The 14,643-nt window shown below is 40.9% G+C and overlaps 1 protein-coding gene across 13 annotated transcripts in view; it reads right to left on the reverse strand.

The window, feature by feature from the left end:
• EYA1 (EYA transcriptional coactivator and phosphatase 1) overlaps positions 1-14,643 on the reverse strand; it is a 362,441-nt gene that overhangs the window by 339,045 nt on the left and 8,753 nt on the right. For 3 of the 13 annotated variants that reach the window (XM_045050234.1, XM_045050241.1, XM_045050240.1), the window contains one exon: positions 10,784-10,891. In XM_045050234.1, coding sequence (XP_044906169.1) covers positions 10,784-10,816 — 33 coding nt within the window. In that variant the 5' untranslated portion in view covers positions 10,817-10,891. Of the gene's footprint in view, positions 1-10,783; positions 10,892-14,643 lie in introns of those variants that run through there. The other 10 variants (XM_045050237.1, XM_045050235.1, XM_045050236.1 and 7 more) reach the window with 6 other exon arrangements.

Consider the following 14,643-nt stretch of genomic DNA (forward strand, 5'->3'; position numbering starts at 1 on the left):
ATTCAAAGCATAACATTTTACTCTTGAAAAACACCCAAGAGGGCTGTAAATACTTTGAAAGAAATACAAAAGGCTCAGTAAAGATGGAGATCGGCATGTACTATGTACCTTGCCAAATGATTTTTGATAGAATAAAAAATCTGAGAATTTCTAGCTATCAAGTTACCTTAAATTCTGGGATCCCTAAAAGGAACATGAGTTTAGACACGAGTTAAGCAAAAACAAGAATTAGTGAGCACACAGTCATTCATTGCAATATCTGCACAGACCAGTACCAATTATCCTTTGCATCCCCTCACATTTTGCACATCATTTCAAAAAAAAAAAAAAAAAAATTAATGAAATGAAATCAGTAATTTAAACTTTTCTTTTTTTCCTTTCCCTTGCGAAAAGAAGGGACATTGTTAAAGAGGATGCAGAAATTTGCGTCTGAATACCACCTAGAAGAAACATGCATTTGTTGTTTTTTAAGATGTGCTCTTGATAAGATGTGCGTATGTATATTGCTATCTTGCTTAATAAATGTACTCATGTTCTCCTTTTGATCCTTCCAACAATTCTGAGATACACAGGACTAAACTATTATCCTCATTTTAAGAAATGAAGACCCTGGCTCAGAGATGAACAGAGATTTGCACACCCTGGGGCCGGCGATGGAGTTAGGACTCAAGCCTTCAGTGATCTGCCAAGCCCATGCTCCCACTTCTGTATCCTCACGGGTCTCCCCTGACTTCAACTGGTAAGAGCCCAAGTTCGGTTACTGCTGTATGGATGTGAGATAGTTGTATATGTCCACAGGGTCACACAAATCAAAATTCTAGAAACAAGAGGATCTTAGTCTGATTTACGTTCAGTTTGAATTTGGGAGACCTCTTACAGAAATCTCAAGAATTCCTGTGAAATACAAACATTAATTGATCTAGTTTAACCTAGTAGAACACTTTGGAAAATTTCTCAAATGAACAAGATTTATTTGCAAAAGCACATGAAATTTGGGGTATAGGACTATCAGCCTGTTTTGCCCACCGATTTTTCTGTACGCATCTACATAGGTAAAGCTAGCCTGTGTCTTGCTTTTCTTTCGTAATCCTATTTTCATCAAAGCACATATGTAAGAATGAACCTCATTCTCTGCTCAAATTATCAGAAATTCCCTGTAACGGAGGTCTAATTAATGCATTTCACAGCAGGGGTGTTTGTTTTCCGTGTGCCTCTACCTTCGTGAAACCTGGCAGAGCAGGAAAAGGTGTGAGCTGAATTCTGGTCTGTTTCCAGAGGTGCTTGGTTTCCGGGAGCCGTGAGAAGCGAAAGCTGCCAAGCACTTGTGAAGATGTCTCTCTGTTTACAAAATCTCCGCTCCAGGCAATTGTGCTTATCCATTCATTCACTGCATCAACCACAACACTGTTTTGCATCTACAATGTACAAAACAGAGGACTGATTGTCAAAGGGACAGTAGTTATTCCTCTCCTCTGTTGTCTGCCCTCGAACAGCTCAGAACAGCTCACCGGCTAGAAGGCATAGCGGATTTGAATACATGCGTGGACACTATAACATAGAATAAAATACACACTAATGAGCAATTCGAAGCATTTATTGTGTCAAGGAGAAAAAGTTCTGTGTGGGGGGAGCAGATAAAGATAAATTGAGATCTGAATGTACCCAGCAGGTGAAGGGGAAAAAACAAACAAAACAAAACACAACAAAACAAAACCCTATGATTGATTCCATGTGAACACAATGGGTAAAATAAGAGTTATATTAATTCTTTTTATATAACTATATGTATTATGTAAATACATCATCTATAACCAATATAATATTTTCTTTCTATAGTTACATTATCAAGCTTTACTTCCATTCAAAAATATGGAGTAAAGATCATTTTAATGCAAAAAATGGGTGGATGGATCACTGTATTCATTATCTATTGTTGTGTAACAAATTACCCCAAAACTTAGCATCTTAAAATAACAGACATTTATTATCTCACACAATTTTTGAGAGTCAGAAATCTGGGAGCAGGGTATCTAAGTGTTGCTGGATATTAGGGGCTCTCATGACAAGGCACGTAGGCTCTTTGCTGGGGCTGCATCCCCTAATGGCTGGATTCAAGCCAGTGAATCTGCTTCCAAGAAGGCTCCATCACATGGAAGGAAAAGAAGGAGGTTTTAGTTCTTGGCCACATGGTCCTCTCCACAAGGCTGCCTCATTGTCCTCACAACATGGCAACAGGCTTTCCCTCCAGTGAGTGATTCGAGAGAAAGCAAGGAGGAAGCCATATTGATTTTTATGACCTAGTATCCACAGTGTCATACCACTTGGGCTAACTTTTCTGCTTACTAGAAGTGAGTCACTAAGTCCAGACCATACCCAAGGGGAGGGGTTATCATCAAGAGGCTTTATGTTACAAAGAGAAGAGTATCAAAGAATTTGTACACGTATTTTAAAATCACTATAAACACATTCAGGAGTGGGATACAAGATGCAGAAGTGCGTCTTTATTTATATTCCAAGCACCTTTTAAAATTAATCATAGGAGCACTTGTATATGATGCTACATATAAACAAAATTATACAGCAATGTGGGCAGTGAAGAACCCTTATCATGATATTAGTGCCAGTATAAGGATATACTATGGGCTCTACAAATAGTATTCATTGACTGAGGGATGAAGAGGTTGCAAAAGGAAAAAAAAAAAAAAAAAAAAAAAAGGAGGCCTTAGAAGTGGGAACTAACTACGCAATGGGATCGTCAAACGGAGTACTTGGTGAGGTGGCAAAAAGCGATGGGTCCTTTGTCCCATGCCTTGGCGACCATCACGCATACTTATTTTGTGATGCCTAAACTTTACTAACTTTGATTATCCAGTAAAATATGAACACTAATAGAATCATTCTTTGTTAGAAGCAAAAGAGACCTTCTTTTCCATCCCTCATTTTATAAGTGAAAACGATGAGGCCAGAGGAAGAGAAGCAGTCACGTCCAAGATGGCGGAGCTAGCCTGAGAGGAGCAAAATGAAAGGTCTTGCAAACGGGTGGAGGCACAATTGTAGACGCCCCTGCAAGTGCTAACAAGAGAACGATGGCGGGAGCCTCCGTCTCTCTCCGGCACTGACATCAGCCTGTGGCTCTGTTCTGCATTTCCTATACTTCCTTGCCACAACTGTAGACGTGAGACCTTCTCACCTGCAGAGCCCAAAATACTTACCGTCTGGTCTTTCACGGAGGAAGTTTAGTATATGATTGCTGTATTGAAATGGTTTGCCTATTCTAGCCCACACTCGGGGTGATTACTGTCATCCCCTAACTGAGATGTAAACCAGGAGGTTTTCTTTTTTGCTTTAAGTATTTAAGCTGCCCTTCTTGCCTCCAAAAACAATTTTTTAAAAAAACACCCAAAAAACAAACAAACAAACAAAACCACACAGGAAAAACCCAAGTCCCAAAGTCTGTACTTTTACTTGGAAAGAGAGAGACGTACATAGTATCGTTGCTGATGCTCATATACATCTGGATCCGAAACCACAGTTAGTAAGAGGACAGAGGCAGATCGGAGGCAGTGAGTCTGACCGGTTAGATGCCCTCTCTCCTTTCTTCCCAGCATCAGCCACAAGCAATTTTCATCCCTGTCACGCTCCATCTGTTTGGTACCTGTGGACCAAGTGAGCTATACCAGGACACAAGCTGCCAGCCAGCTCAGATAAACAAACGTTTACTGAGTGCATGTAAAGGGCTTGACCTTGTGGTTGGCCCTAGAAATATAAACAAGTCACTGTCCTGGCTCTGGAGCAATTTTCCTGTCTAGGTTTTATTCTTCACCTAAAATACCCAGCTGGTAACCTGGTGCCCAATCTGAACGCTAACGGCCAGTCTCTTCCAGACTCTCAGATCACATTCCAACCTGGTCTCTATAATGTGCCCAAACCAGCCGTGCCTGTGCAAAGGGGAAAGTGTGCCTAATTCCTTCCAGCATGGTCTGACATCCCTAGGCATAACCTCATCTTAACCCTGTGAATGTGTGTCCATTATAATTAAACTAAGAGGTAGGACCTCATCTTCCCCCAATCAAATCCATGTCAATTAAATAACAACTTGTGTGGTGTAAGCGCTCACCCCATGTGTACCTGGCATGTTGGAAATAAAATTCGTGACACCCAAAAACACGACATAGTATTATATTGTAAGCCAGGCACCATTCTAAGTACTGTCACAGGAACTATCTCGTTCACTCTGCACACCAACCCTGTGACATGTTATTACCTTCTACGGAGCAGTGTTGAAGCAAGAAAGCTCGGTTCATGAAGCAAGAAAGCTCACTCCTGAACCCTGGGAGTCAGCCTCCAGAAACTGATCTTACTCACTCGATGTCCTTCAGACGTTATTTCTGACCGCACAACCATACCAGGAAGGTATTACTATCCCTTTACAAACGAGGAAGAACCAAGGCTGAGAGAGGGTTCAAAACTTGCCCCAGTACAGAGCAAAGACCGAAGCAGGGATATCTGACTCAAAATGTCCTGCCTTTGGGAAAGGTGCCCCCAAGGGCTTGGAACTAGTAGCTATGCATATAGGTTTACAGTTTACACAGTGCTTTGGCACAAGTAATCTGATTTCTTCATCACAGAGACCCAGCAATATAGACCTTATTATCTCTGGGCTAAACCCAAAATTGCGACTGAGAAGCTGAAATAATTTTCCCAAGGCCCCGTATTTGAGCTGTGACTCCAAAACAGGTATTCTGATTCCATATCAGGGTTTTCTTCACTCTGCCTAATTGCCTTCCCATTTCCAGGTTAGGATCTATTCGCTGTGCACCCATCACAACCACTTTTGCCCCAGCTCTAAGCTCTACTACTGAAAATGGAAAGCATCACTGCTCTCAGAAGGGTCAAGGGAGAGAAGAAAAACTAGTATGTTACGGACGCGGCTTAGAGCTGATAGTTGTAAAAAGAACCTTTATTCATCAGGAAAGAATTATTCACTCTTAGAGATTTCCATCCAAATGGTCAGAATGTAGGTGATGGCACATCAAGGGCTATATCTCCCCATCTATGAGATGTTGAGGTAAGACTAGAACTGTGGTTTCAAACTGGTGCCTCTGAGGAGGTTTTCCGAAGGGCCATAGGGAGCACCTACTGAGTGGTCTGCCCAGCCCCTCCTCTGGGAATTACCATGTTTCTGCTGCAGCTCCCTGTTCCATCAACCACAGAATCATGACCCATGCAGGACCAATCGAAACCTCTGTTTCTGCACAGCGGATGGCCCAGCAAGCCAGAGACATACAAGGGGAGTAGAGAAAGCCAGCCCACAATCAGAGAAGGGACTGGAGGACATGTGCAGAGAAAATCAGGAAGAAAACTGCCTGGATTCCTTGGTTTCCTTCTTTTTTGCAGACTTCCCTTTTGTTTGCTTAAGCCAGCTCATGGTGACCCCCATGACGTGCAACCAAATAAACCAAAGTTCCGCCGAGATGAGAGGAGGGATGGATAGGCAACTAGAAAAGGTTTTATTTTAGGCCTCACATTTTTATTGGGCTTGGTTTTGTGTTAAATTGCTCCCTCCCCCCCAAAAAAGCTATGTTAAAACTCCTGCTTCCCCATACCTGTGAATGTGACCTTATTTGGAATAGGGTCTTTGCAAATGTTATCAAGTTAAGATGATTTGATTGGGCTCCAAGGTAATTACTGTGCTTATAACAAGAGAAGAAGAGACACGGACACCAAAAAGGCTGCATGCCATGTGGTGATGTGAGAGAGGTCAAAGTGCCACAGCCGTAAGCCACGGAGTGCCAAGGAGTGTTAGCAGACCTCCAGAAGCAACAAAGAAGCAAGGGAGAAGTACCTGATGGGTTTCAGTCACCTTGATTTTGTATTTCTGGCCTCCAGAAGCACAAGACAATACATTTCTGTCATTTCATGCCACTCACTTTATGGCAGTTTGTTACAGCAGCCTGAAGAAACAAACATAGGCTTCTGATAAGATGCTCTTGCTTAAAAAAAAAAAAAAAAGAAATTGAAAACCACTGAATTCTATCTATTTTAAATTTCAGTCACTTAACAATTTCACTTATAAAACATCTCATTCATGGGGAAGCTGAATAAATGAAATCCTGATTTAATTTGTAATTTCCCAGTTAGTTTGTTTTATTCCTATGTATTGTATAACTATTTTCAGTAACTTCTACTCAACGGTGTACTTCTCTGCTAATAAAATAAATATTTCATTTTTCCAATTTGGTTAAAAGTCACTTTTCATCTTTAGAATCTTCAAGTACAGGAATAAGGTACACACATATTTTATTTAATGGTTTTCTTGTAAAATCCAGCATCTCAGCAAAAGCTGGAGTTAGCATTTCAAATTTGCCATAAGTTAAGACATAAGAGGCATAGTTACAAAAATACAATGGGGCCTTCAAATATTTTTATTCCAAAAAGCTTTAGAATGTCATCCTTTGAAATTTTTACAATGAAAGCAAGTTAGCAATCTAGTATTTCTAACAAAATATTTCTCTAGAAGAGTCTCAGGAGACCTGATTCCCCGCACAGCTGACAACACGTGACCAAACAAATGTAGCGTTAGTGCTTATAACTGGCATTGGTATCATGGTTGCATTTTTATTTTTTTAAGTTTATTTATTTATTTTGAGAGAGCGAGCGAGCAGGGGAGGGGCAGAGAAAGAGGAAGAGGGAGAGAATCTCCAGCAGGCTTTGCACTGTCAGCTCAGAGCCAATGTGGGGCTCGAACTCGCCAACTGTGAGATCATGACCTGAGCTGAAAATCAAGAGTCAGACTGACTAAACCAACTGAGCCACCCAGGCACCAATGATGGTTGCGTTTTTGAAATTTTATTGTAAACTTGCAGGTGGCCAGATAATTTTTTTATCTGTTACTATGTTTTTCTAGGGATAGTTCCAATAAAAGTGCATTATAATTATATCACACGTCTCAGTTTTTAAAAAACTTGAAAATACATGATCCTACTTACCTACAAAATTGCAGTTTTAAACAGTAGTTAAATATGATCATCTCTGTTTTATTGCTGAAGAGACTGAGGCTAGGAAATCTGCCCCAGGTCATACAAAGTCCTCTGACTCCAGACGTAAAATGTGGTTTTCAAGATACCAGACTGTCTACCTAACTCACATACAAGGGTCAGGTGATTGCATCGTGGGTTTTTAACTGCTGACCTCACAGCTTCTAAGAAAAATACAGTGATTTATTTTTTTAATTCGCTTTTTTTTTCCCCAAAGAGCTAGTAGATGCTTTTCGTATCTTGACATGATTTCCTTCTAGAAATCCTCATACACCAAAGAAACAGAAAGACACAGCCATTGCTTGGCTCTTTGACGTTTGTTTCAGAGGTGTTTCACCTCAGAGAGGATCCATCGTGGCTCTCCTGAGGGACAGTGGAGCTCTGCTCCCCGAATGAGGACTCCACAAGAGGTGACAGAGGAGTAGTCAGAACCATGATGGAAAGCTCTGTACACCTCTTCCTCTCCTTTCTGTCCTCGCGAGGCAAACTAAAGAGTGGATAAAGCTTATAAAATCACATGAGCTACTTCTTTCTAGAGGTAGAAAGCACACATGCAGAACATTTCAGAATACGACAAGTGGAATTTGCGATTTAACATTTTTGCCCAGTGCTATGTCGACTGAGGACCAAAATGAGAAGCTCCTGGACCTCTGCCCATGGTCCCTTGTCACTTGATCATTGCATTTGCAAAGCACCTCTGGGGTCAAGATGCTAAATTATAGGAATATGATATTTTTTAATGTTCAAATCATCATTTTCCCTCCCTCAAAGTGTCACAGGTCACCTCAAAACTGAGTTTCAAATCTCACAGTGCAGAACAGCACCAAGATTAAGACCATTCCCACTTCACTGACCACTGAGGGCCAGAGGATTTCTTTTCAGTTTCTCCCACACGGAGACCCTCTGGGCTCACAGCTGTCAAGGAACTAAAAGAACACTGGTGGGGCTCTTATGAGCCTCCTGCCCAGCCGAGATGCCAGGGCTTAAAGGAAGAGGGGAGAAGGCTTCGCTGTCTCTTTTCCCACCTAGTCACATATCTTTTTATCCAGGGAGTAGAGAAGGAACCATCGGGACCTGAGAATCACTGTTTACAAAGGCAATAGAGATTCATAATATTATGCTGAAACCTCGCAAGAAGCTTTTTCATTAAAAAAAAAAAAAAATACCATTTCTCTCCTGAGGAAACTAAAACTCCTACTCCTATAAGAAATCTGATTAGGGAAACAAGTATGAAGTCTTATTAGAAGAGGTCATTAGCGGAGGTAATTCTGTGAGCAAAGAGCTACAGAGGAGAAGAAAGTAAGAATTACAAAAATAAAGCTGAAAAGGACACTGGGTTAAATGAAGTTCAGTCTCTTCATTTTATAGGTGTAGAAATTGAGGTTCCCAGAGAAATGCATAAAATATATTTAGTATTTTATAAAAAGAATGCGGACTGTGAGATACTACTCAACAACGACAACAAAATACTGATTCAATGCAATGACGCTGATGAATCTCACAAGCCTAACGATAAAAGAAAGAAGGAACATGGGGCGCCTGGTGACTCCGTCGGTTAAGCATCTGACTTCAGCTCAGGTCATGATCTCCAGGTCCGGTCCGTGAGTTTGAGCCACGCTTTGGGCTCTATGCTGACGGTTTGGAGCCTGGAGCCTGCTCCAGATTCTGTGTCTCCCTCGCTCTCTTTCCCTCCCCAACTCACACACTGTCTCTCTCTGTCTCTCAAAAATGAATAAATGTTAAAAAAAATGTTTTTAACAAAAGAGTGAAACTGCTTCACTCTTACATAGCAAAAAGAAAAAAACCTCAAAAAAATATGTAATGAGATTGCCCCATAAACACGACTGTTATAATACACAAAAATATTTTTAATCATTGTATCTTTTTAAAAATGTTTATTTATTTCTGAGGGAGAGAGAGAGTGAGCAAGAGAGGGGCAGAGAGAGATGGAGAGAATCCAAGCAGGCTCTGCTCTGTCAGAACCCACAAACCACGTGGCTCCAACCCACTAACCGTGAGATCATGACCTGAGTTGAAATCAAGAGTCGGACGCTTAACCAACTGAGCCACCCAGGCACCCCTAATCATTATATTTTTTTACCTATTGTTTAAATTTTAGTCTCAGATCTTAATTTCTTAATTCTTTTTATTTATTTTTATTTGAGAGAGAGAGAGAGAGAGAGAGAGAGCATGAGCAGGAGAGAGGGACAGAAGGGAGAGAGAGAGAGAAAGAGAATCTTAAGCAGTCTCTATGCTCAGCATGGAGCCCGACAAAGGGCTCAATCCCACAACCCCGTGATCATGACCTGAGCTGAAACCGAGAGTCAGTCACTCAACTGACTGAGCCATCCAGGTGTCCCTTAATTCTTAAATTAGATTTGTGTGATACAAAATATCCAAAAAATATAGATATTATTGGAATTTGCAGATACTGTTAAATTTCCTAGTTATTCTCCCACATATCAATTTACATCAACGTTAAGGAGAAAAGTTACAAAAACGAGCACAGTAAGTAGTAAGTTTTCAGCGAGTTAAATTTTTCATTTCGTTCATATGCACTTCAAAAATATTTTTAACATCGTAATAAAACCAAATACACCAGGCCCATTACAGGAGTTTAAAAGGACAAACAAGCTCAACGGGTCAAGGGTCCTCTGCCTGTTTAAGTTAAAAACTACACCTTACGGAATGAACTGGAAGTGCTTTATGTGAATTACCTCACAAGATGACTTAGGAGATCCATAAAATACACCCTGTAATTGCATACAGTCTGACTGCAAAAGCACTCTGATAGCACTTGACCCTTTGTTATTAAAATCCTTATCCATTAGCAGTTACTGCTTATTGCATAACACCAACAGGTCTTGTAAAACACGCATTTACAGGAACCACAACAGCATTACTAAAGATCACACTTCAGGTTTGAAAAACAATTCTACTGTGGACAAAGCTGAATTATGAAACCACAGGTCTGAAAGCAGCACCTATGGTCAGAGAACCTAAAAGGCAAAGTCACGTGTGCCACCCCAAATACCGCCATGGACCTTTTCCCTAACAACTTGCGCTTACAGACACGCTCTTCAAAAATTAATATCCGTTGCCTAATTCAAGTTCTGAGTAACTCAAAAATTATATGTAAGATTACCTCTAATTGGGAATGTGTCTTGATGAGCCAAAGGAAGCTTGCTTTCTTCCTGAGATGAACCTGAGGAAAATTTCTGAATCGTTTCTCTTCTGCTCACAAGATAAACAAATGAAATAAAACCTAAGAGACCTAAGGTTCTCCTTAATATAAAGCACATTCGAGAGTTGATCAAACTGTGAAAGTACCACACCGAACACACGTTTTAAAGATACACACGCACACATGTATTCATATAACAAATGCACACAGACTATCCAAACCATCCATCTCAAGTTTTATGAGACAAGTATAGGTTTTCCCAGAGGCAAAGGAAAATGGAAACCTTAAAACTACATTATTCATATTGGTGTAATTAAGTCATACTATAAAGGTTGGCATTTTTCTTCTAGAAGTCTACTTTTGATAACCAGTATCTCTGAGACAGATATAAATTAGGTTAGCTGACTAAATAGTGTACTACTTAATTCATAACTTCTAAAATCATTAAAAACTGGTACAGAGCTTTTGAGGAATTTCCAGACACTCGGGTTACAACAAAAATAGTAATTATGATTTTAAAAGTAATAACTCTTTCCCTCGGATTGACATTCTGTTTACTTACAGACTGTCCGTTCATCCCCCGGGGGTCTTCCATTGAAGGCTTTTTCTTCTGAATTATATATGGGCTATTAGCTACACACTTCTTCAAAGGGTTCCAACAGCCCTGCACCTGTGCAGAATAGAGCATCAAGCGGCCGTATTAATTGTGTGGCATGAAATCAAGAGCTGATCCTTGCGTCTGCAGCTTTCCATGTGCCTGCATGTATACACAAGTCAAGAACGCTTACCTTCACTGAGTGAATCTTTAAAATAAATGTTACGGGCTCACTGTTTATCACGATTTACATGAGCCAAATGTGGCCAAATTATAGCTCAGTGCGTCTGCTGGAAGCAGCCACAGGCCAAGGGAAAAAAGAATGGAGAGGCCAGCTAGAGGGCTTTCCAGACACATTATTTTTGAGCCAACAGGACAAGAGCTTTTTTCTTTTTCCTTCTTGAATTCAGTTTCTCCAAGCTATTTATCAACGTCAATTGTACCATAATGCAAAGAGGAAATAGTAACAAAGAGATATGATTGTAGTCTGGGCAAGGATAAAAGAGAAAAAGTCTAGAGTTGAGTGTTTTACCCTCAGGGCAAGGATATTATTATACTATTTCTTAGCAAGTTTACATTAGGTCACAGTTTCACGGTTGATCAATTCTGAACCTTCAGAGACTCAACACCTTCGAGAAGCATGGGCTTTGGGGATGCTTCAAGATGGGAAGAATAAGTGTAGTATTTTGAAACATATTCTACAGTTAGTTATCTTCAAACAACAACAACAACAACAACAACAACAACAACACACAGTCATCGTGTTGCCCATTCTCATTTCCTAACTTTCCAAACTGATTCTCATGCTTATGCTCAAATGAGGAACCCAGAAGAGTCTCTCAGGTTCTCTTACGGGCGCTTAGCAACTGAGAAATTTTTCTAGGTGCCTCGCATCAACTCCAACATAGATATTTGAATATTACGGAATTAAAAAAAATAGGTATGATCTGGATATCGCCCAAGACAAAATTATGGAACAGAGAATACATAGCCGTTTAACCTCAATATCACATTTTGTAGAAATACTTGAACTTCTGCATGTTAGCCTGGTGGGAACACCACCGGACTGGAAGTCAAGAGATGAGAATTCAGGTTCTGACTCTGGCGCTAACCAGGTGAATGATCTGAGGTCAATAATTTATCTCTCTGAGCCTCAGTTTTTATTATCTGTGAAATGGGAGCTTTCAATTGGATGATTTCTTACAGGCATATGTTTGATATGTCTACTTTAACGAATGTTTGCATTTACACACATAATCTTCAGGTAAAAGATCTCAAGCTTGGATGATTTGGGATGTAATTTTAAAATGTTGGAGTAATTGTCTTTGTGTTGGTTTTACTCACAATCGTCCAAGCTGGAAAATGTATGCCTTACCCACTGCCAAAGCAAAGGTGATGCTTCTTGGGCAACATGAGATTCATGAGTAACTAGACTCCTAAAATTTTGAGAATCCTTGTGACAGCACAGTGTTTTTGTAATTTTAACGAGAAATTATATTATAATTTCAGGTCATAAGTAAATAAAAAAATCCTGTGGACGTATTTACAGTCTACGAAGCCAAGAAAACACAATATGGTACTCTATTTCAAATTCCTTAAAATTTCAGAACTGAATCTTCAAATCCACCCCTACCATTGCTTGTAGAGGATTCCTTGCATAATCAAGGAAGAGATATTATGGAAACCAGACTTTTTCCATTGGTTGAGTAACTCTCTTGAGGCACATTAACTTTTCTAGGCGATAAGGCAACTCTTAAAAATAATAGTAATAATGCTGCCTTACATTGGTCAAACCCTTTACAGTTTACAAAGTGCTTTCACATAAACTGCCCACAGGGCACCTATATGTGCTGAGACAAAGTCCAGTCTCATTCCTCACAGAAGGGGGCGGGCCCAAGACAAAGCCCCCTCTGATTCCCCCGAAATTCCCATCCTCTCCATACCTGTCCTGAGAACATGTTTCAATCAAAATCTGTATATTTGATATTCCGGGATTATTTCCCATGTGTTTCTTTTCCATATTTCCATATTGAACTTACTGAACAGTTTAAGGTATTAAGAATGGTCAAGTTACATGAGCATGAAAGCTATTTCATTTGTAATTTTATTTCTTCTGAAGATGAAACTGTTCTGTACCAAATGCTGTATTTGTTATTGTTTCCTGGGCTAAAACAGAAAAGACTGAGCTTATTGAGAAGTCAAAAGAGTCAGCCTTCATCTACTTCAGATAGATGTCTCCACGGAGAAAGACTACCACTCGAAAATTTTTTAAAAAAGCACAGAGAGCCATGGACTTTATTTACAAATCCTCCACTGCTTGCTAAATCAGCATAGTTGTTTCCAGATTTCTACATGTCAATCCAAACCGTGCAATAGATGCCACGACTAGGTCTACCGATATTTAGGAGCCTGGCTTTAGTAAACCCTTAATTCCCTTGCTGCACTTGATTTTTCATGGTTTATAAATAAGCCTGCCCCCATTATAGCACTTATCTAATGGGATGGCAATTATTTCTCTACCTGTCTCCCGCACTAGACTATAGCTCCATGAGGGCTAGGACGATGCCTCCCTCTCTCATTCAGGTCACATATGGCACTCATTAAATATTTTGAATGAATGAATGAATGAATGAATGAATGGAGGTGTGTTATCGATACATGGCAAGTTTTTAATACATGTGAACTCCGAGATAGAATCGGGTGGGCAGTCAAATAGTGGTGCTACCATTCAATCAACTTTAAAAGTATCCATCAAATTTCTGGTCCTGAACATTTGTTTCAAGTACCCAGGAAATAGGCTCAAGTAAAAAACAGTTTACTTGACGCCTATCTGTCTACCTACTTACGTACTTACCCACTTATTGCACACATAAAGAGTAGCTATTCATAAAACTGTTCAGACCTACACGTCAATACATACGGAGTAGTCAGAGGTGAACTCTCCGAGACTTTGTTTAAACCAACACGTGGTCCTTAGAAAAGAAGGAATCGAGGAACGTTCAAAGAGGCTCATCTAAATACAGAATGGTGAGGGCAGATACGCACGGATGGAAAGGCCAGTTGGTTGAGATTTGTTTGGGGAGATTTGTGGAGCGCCAGAGGCGGGTGCCTTGGTAGCAGGGGTGTCCCTACAAGGACAGGGAGCCATGAGCCTGGTGGCAGTTGGATCCCCATTCACGCATCCACCCCCAGCACTCACCTTGCCAAAGCAGGGTGCATTCGTCACAAAACGCCAAATCCTTTACTTACCTACTCCTGAGTCAACTCTCATGGCGCCCTCCCTAAGAGGGGTGCCCCCTGGAGTTGTACACCATGGAAGGCCACCCCTCTGTTAGCCACGGAGGTGTAAGCTTTCCTGATAAAAAGGCAAGGGACTGAAAGACAGCCTGAATCTCTGCGGGCCAACTTCATTGTTCTGGAGTCAGTTATCCACTCTGAGCACGGAGGAAAAGCCTGGAAGTCTCTTCCTGAAGTGTATTTCAACAAGCTCTCGAGTAGGAAGAAAAGATCAACGGAACAAAATAGTGAAAAATAGCTGCACAGCTGGGCACACATGTAAATAGGATTTGACTCCTCCTATTGGCCAGTTGCACGATGCCACCTGCGAAAACTGCTCTCCCGGGGCGGACGGTGGGAATCAGCCCCTCCCAGGCCACCGTAGCTCACAGAATACAGGGTAGGGGCATTCCCAGCTCAGAGTGGTGTGGCTCCTATCTTGCATTCACAGTCCCAGGCCAGATGCTAGCCTCGGCATGTGGTGCTGAGAGGAACCATGCAGGTGACGAGAGGGATAGCAGGAGGCAATCCTGGGCAAGAAGGAGATCTGG

The sequence above is a fragment of the Felis catus genome, chromosome F2, assembly GCF_018350175.1.
Source record: "Felis catus isolate Fca126 chromosome F2, F.catus_Fca126_mat1.0, whole genome shotgun sequence".
NCBI lineage: Eukaryota > Metazoa > Chordata > Mammalia > Carnivora > Felidae > Felis > Felis catus.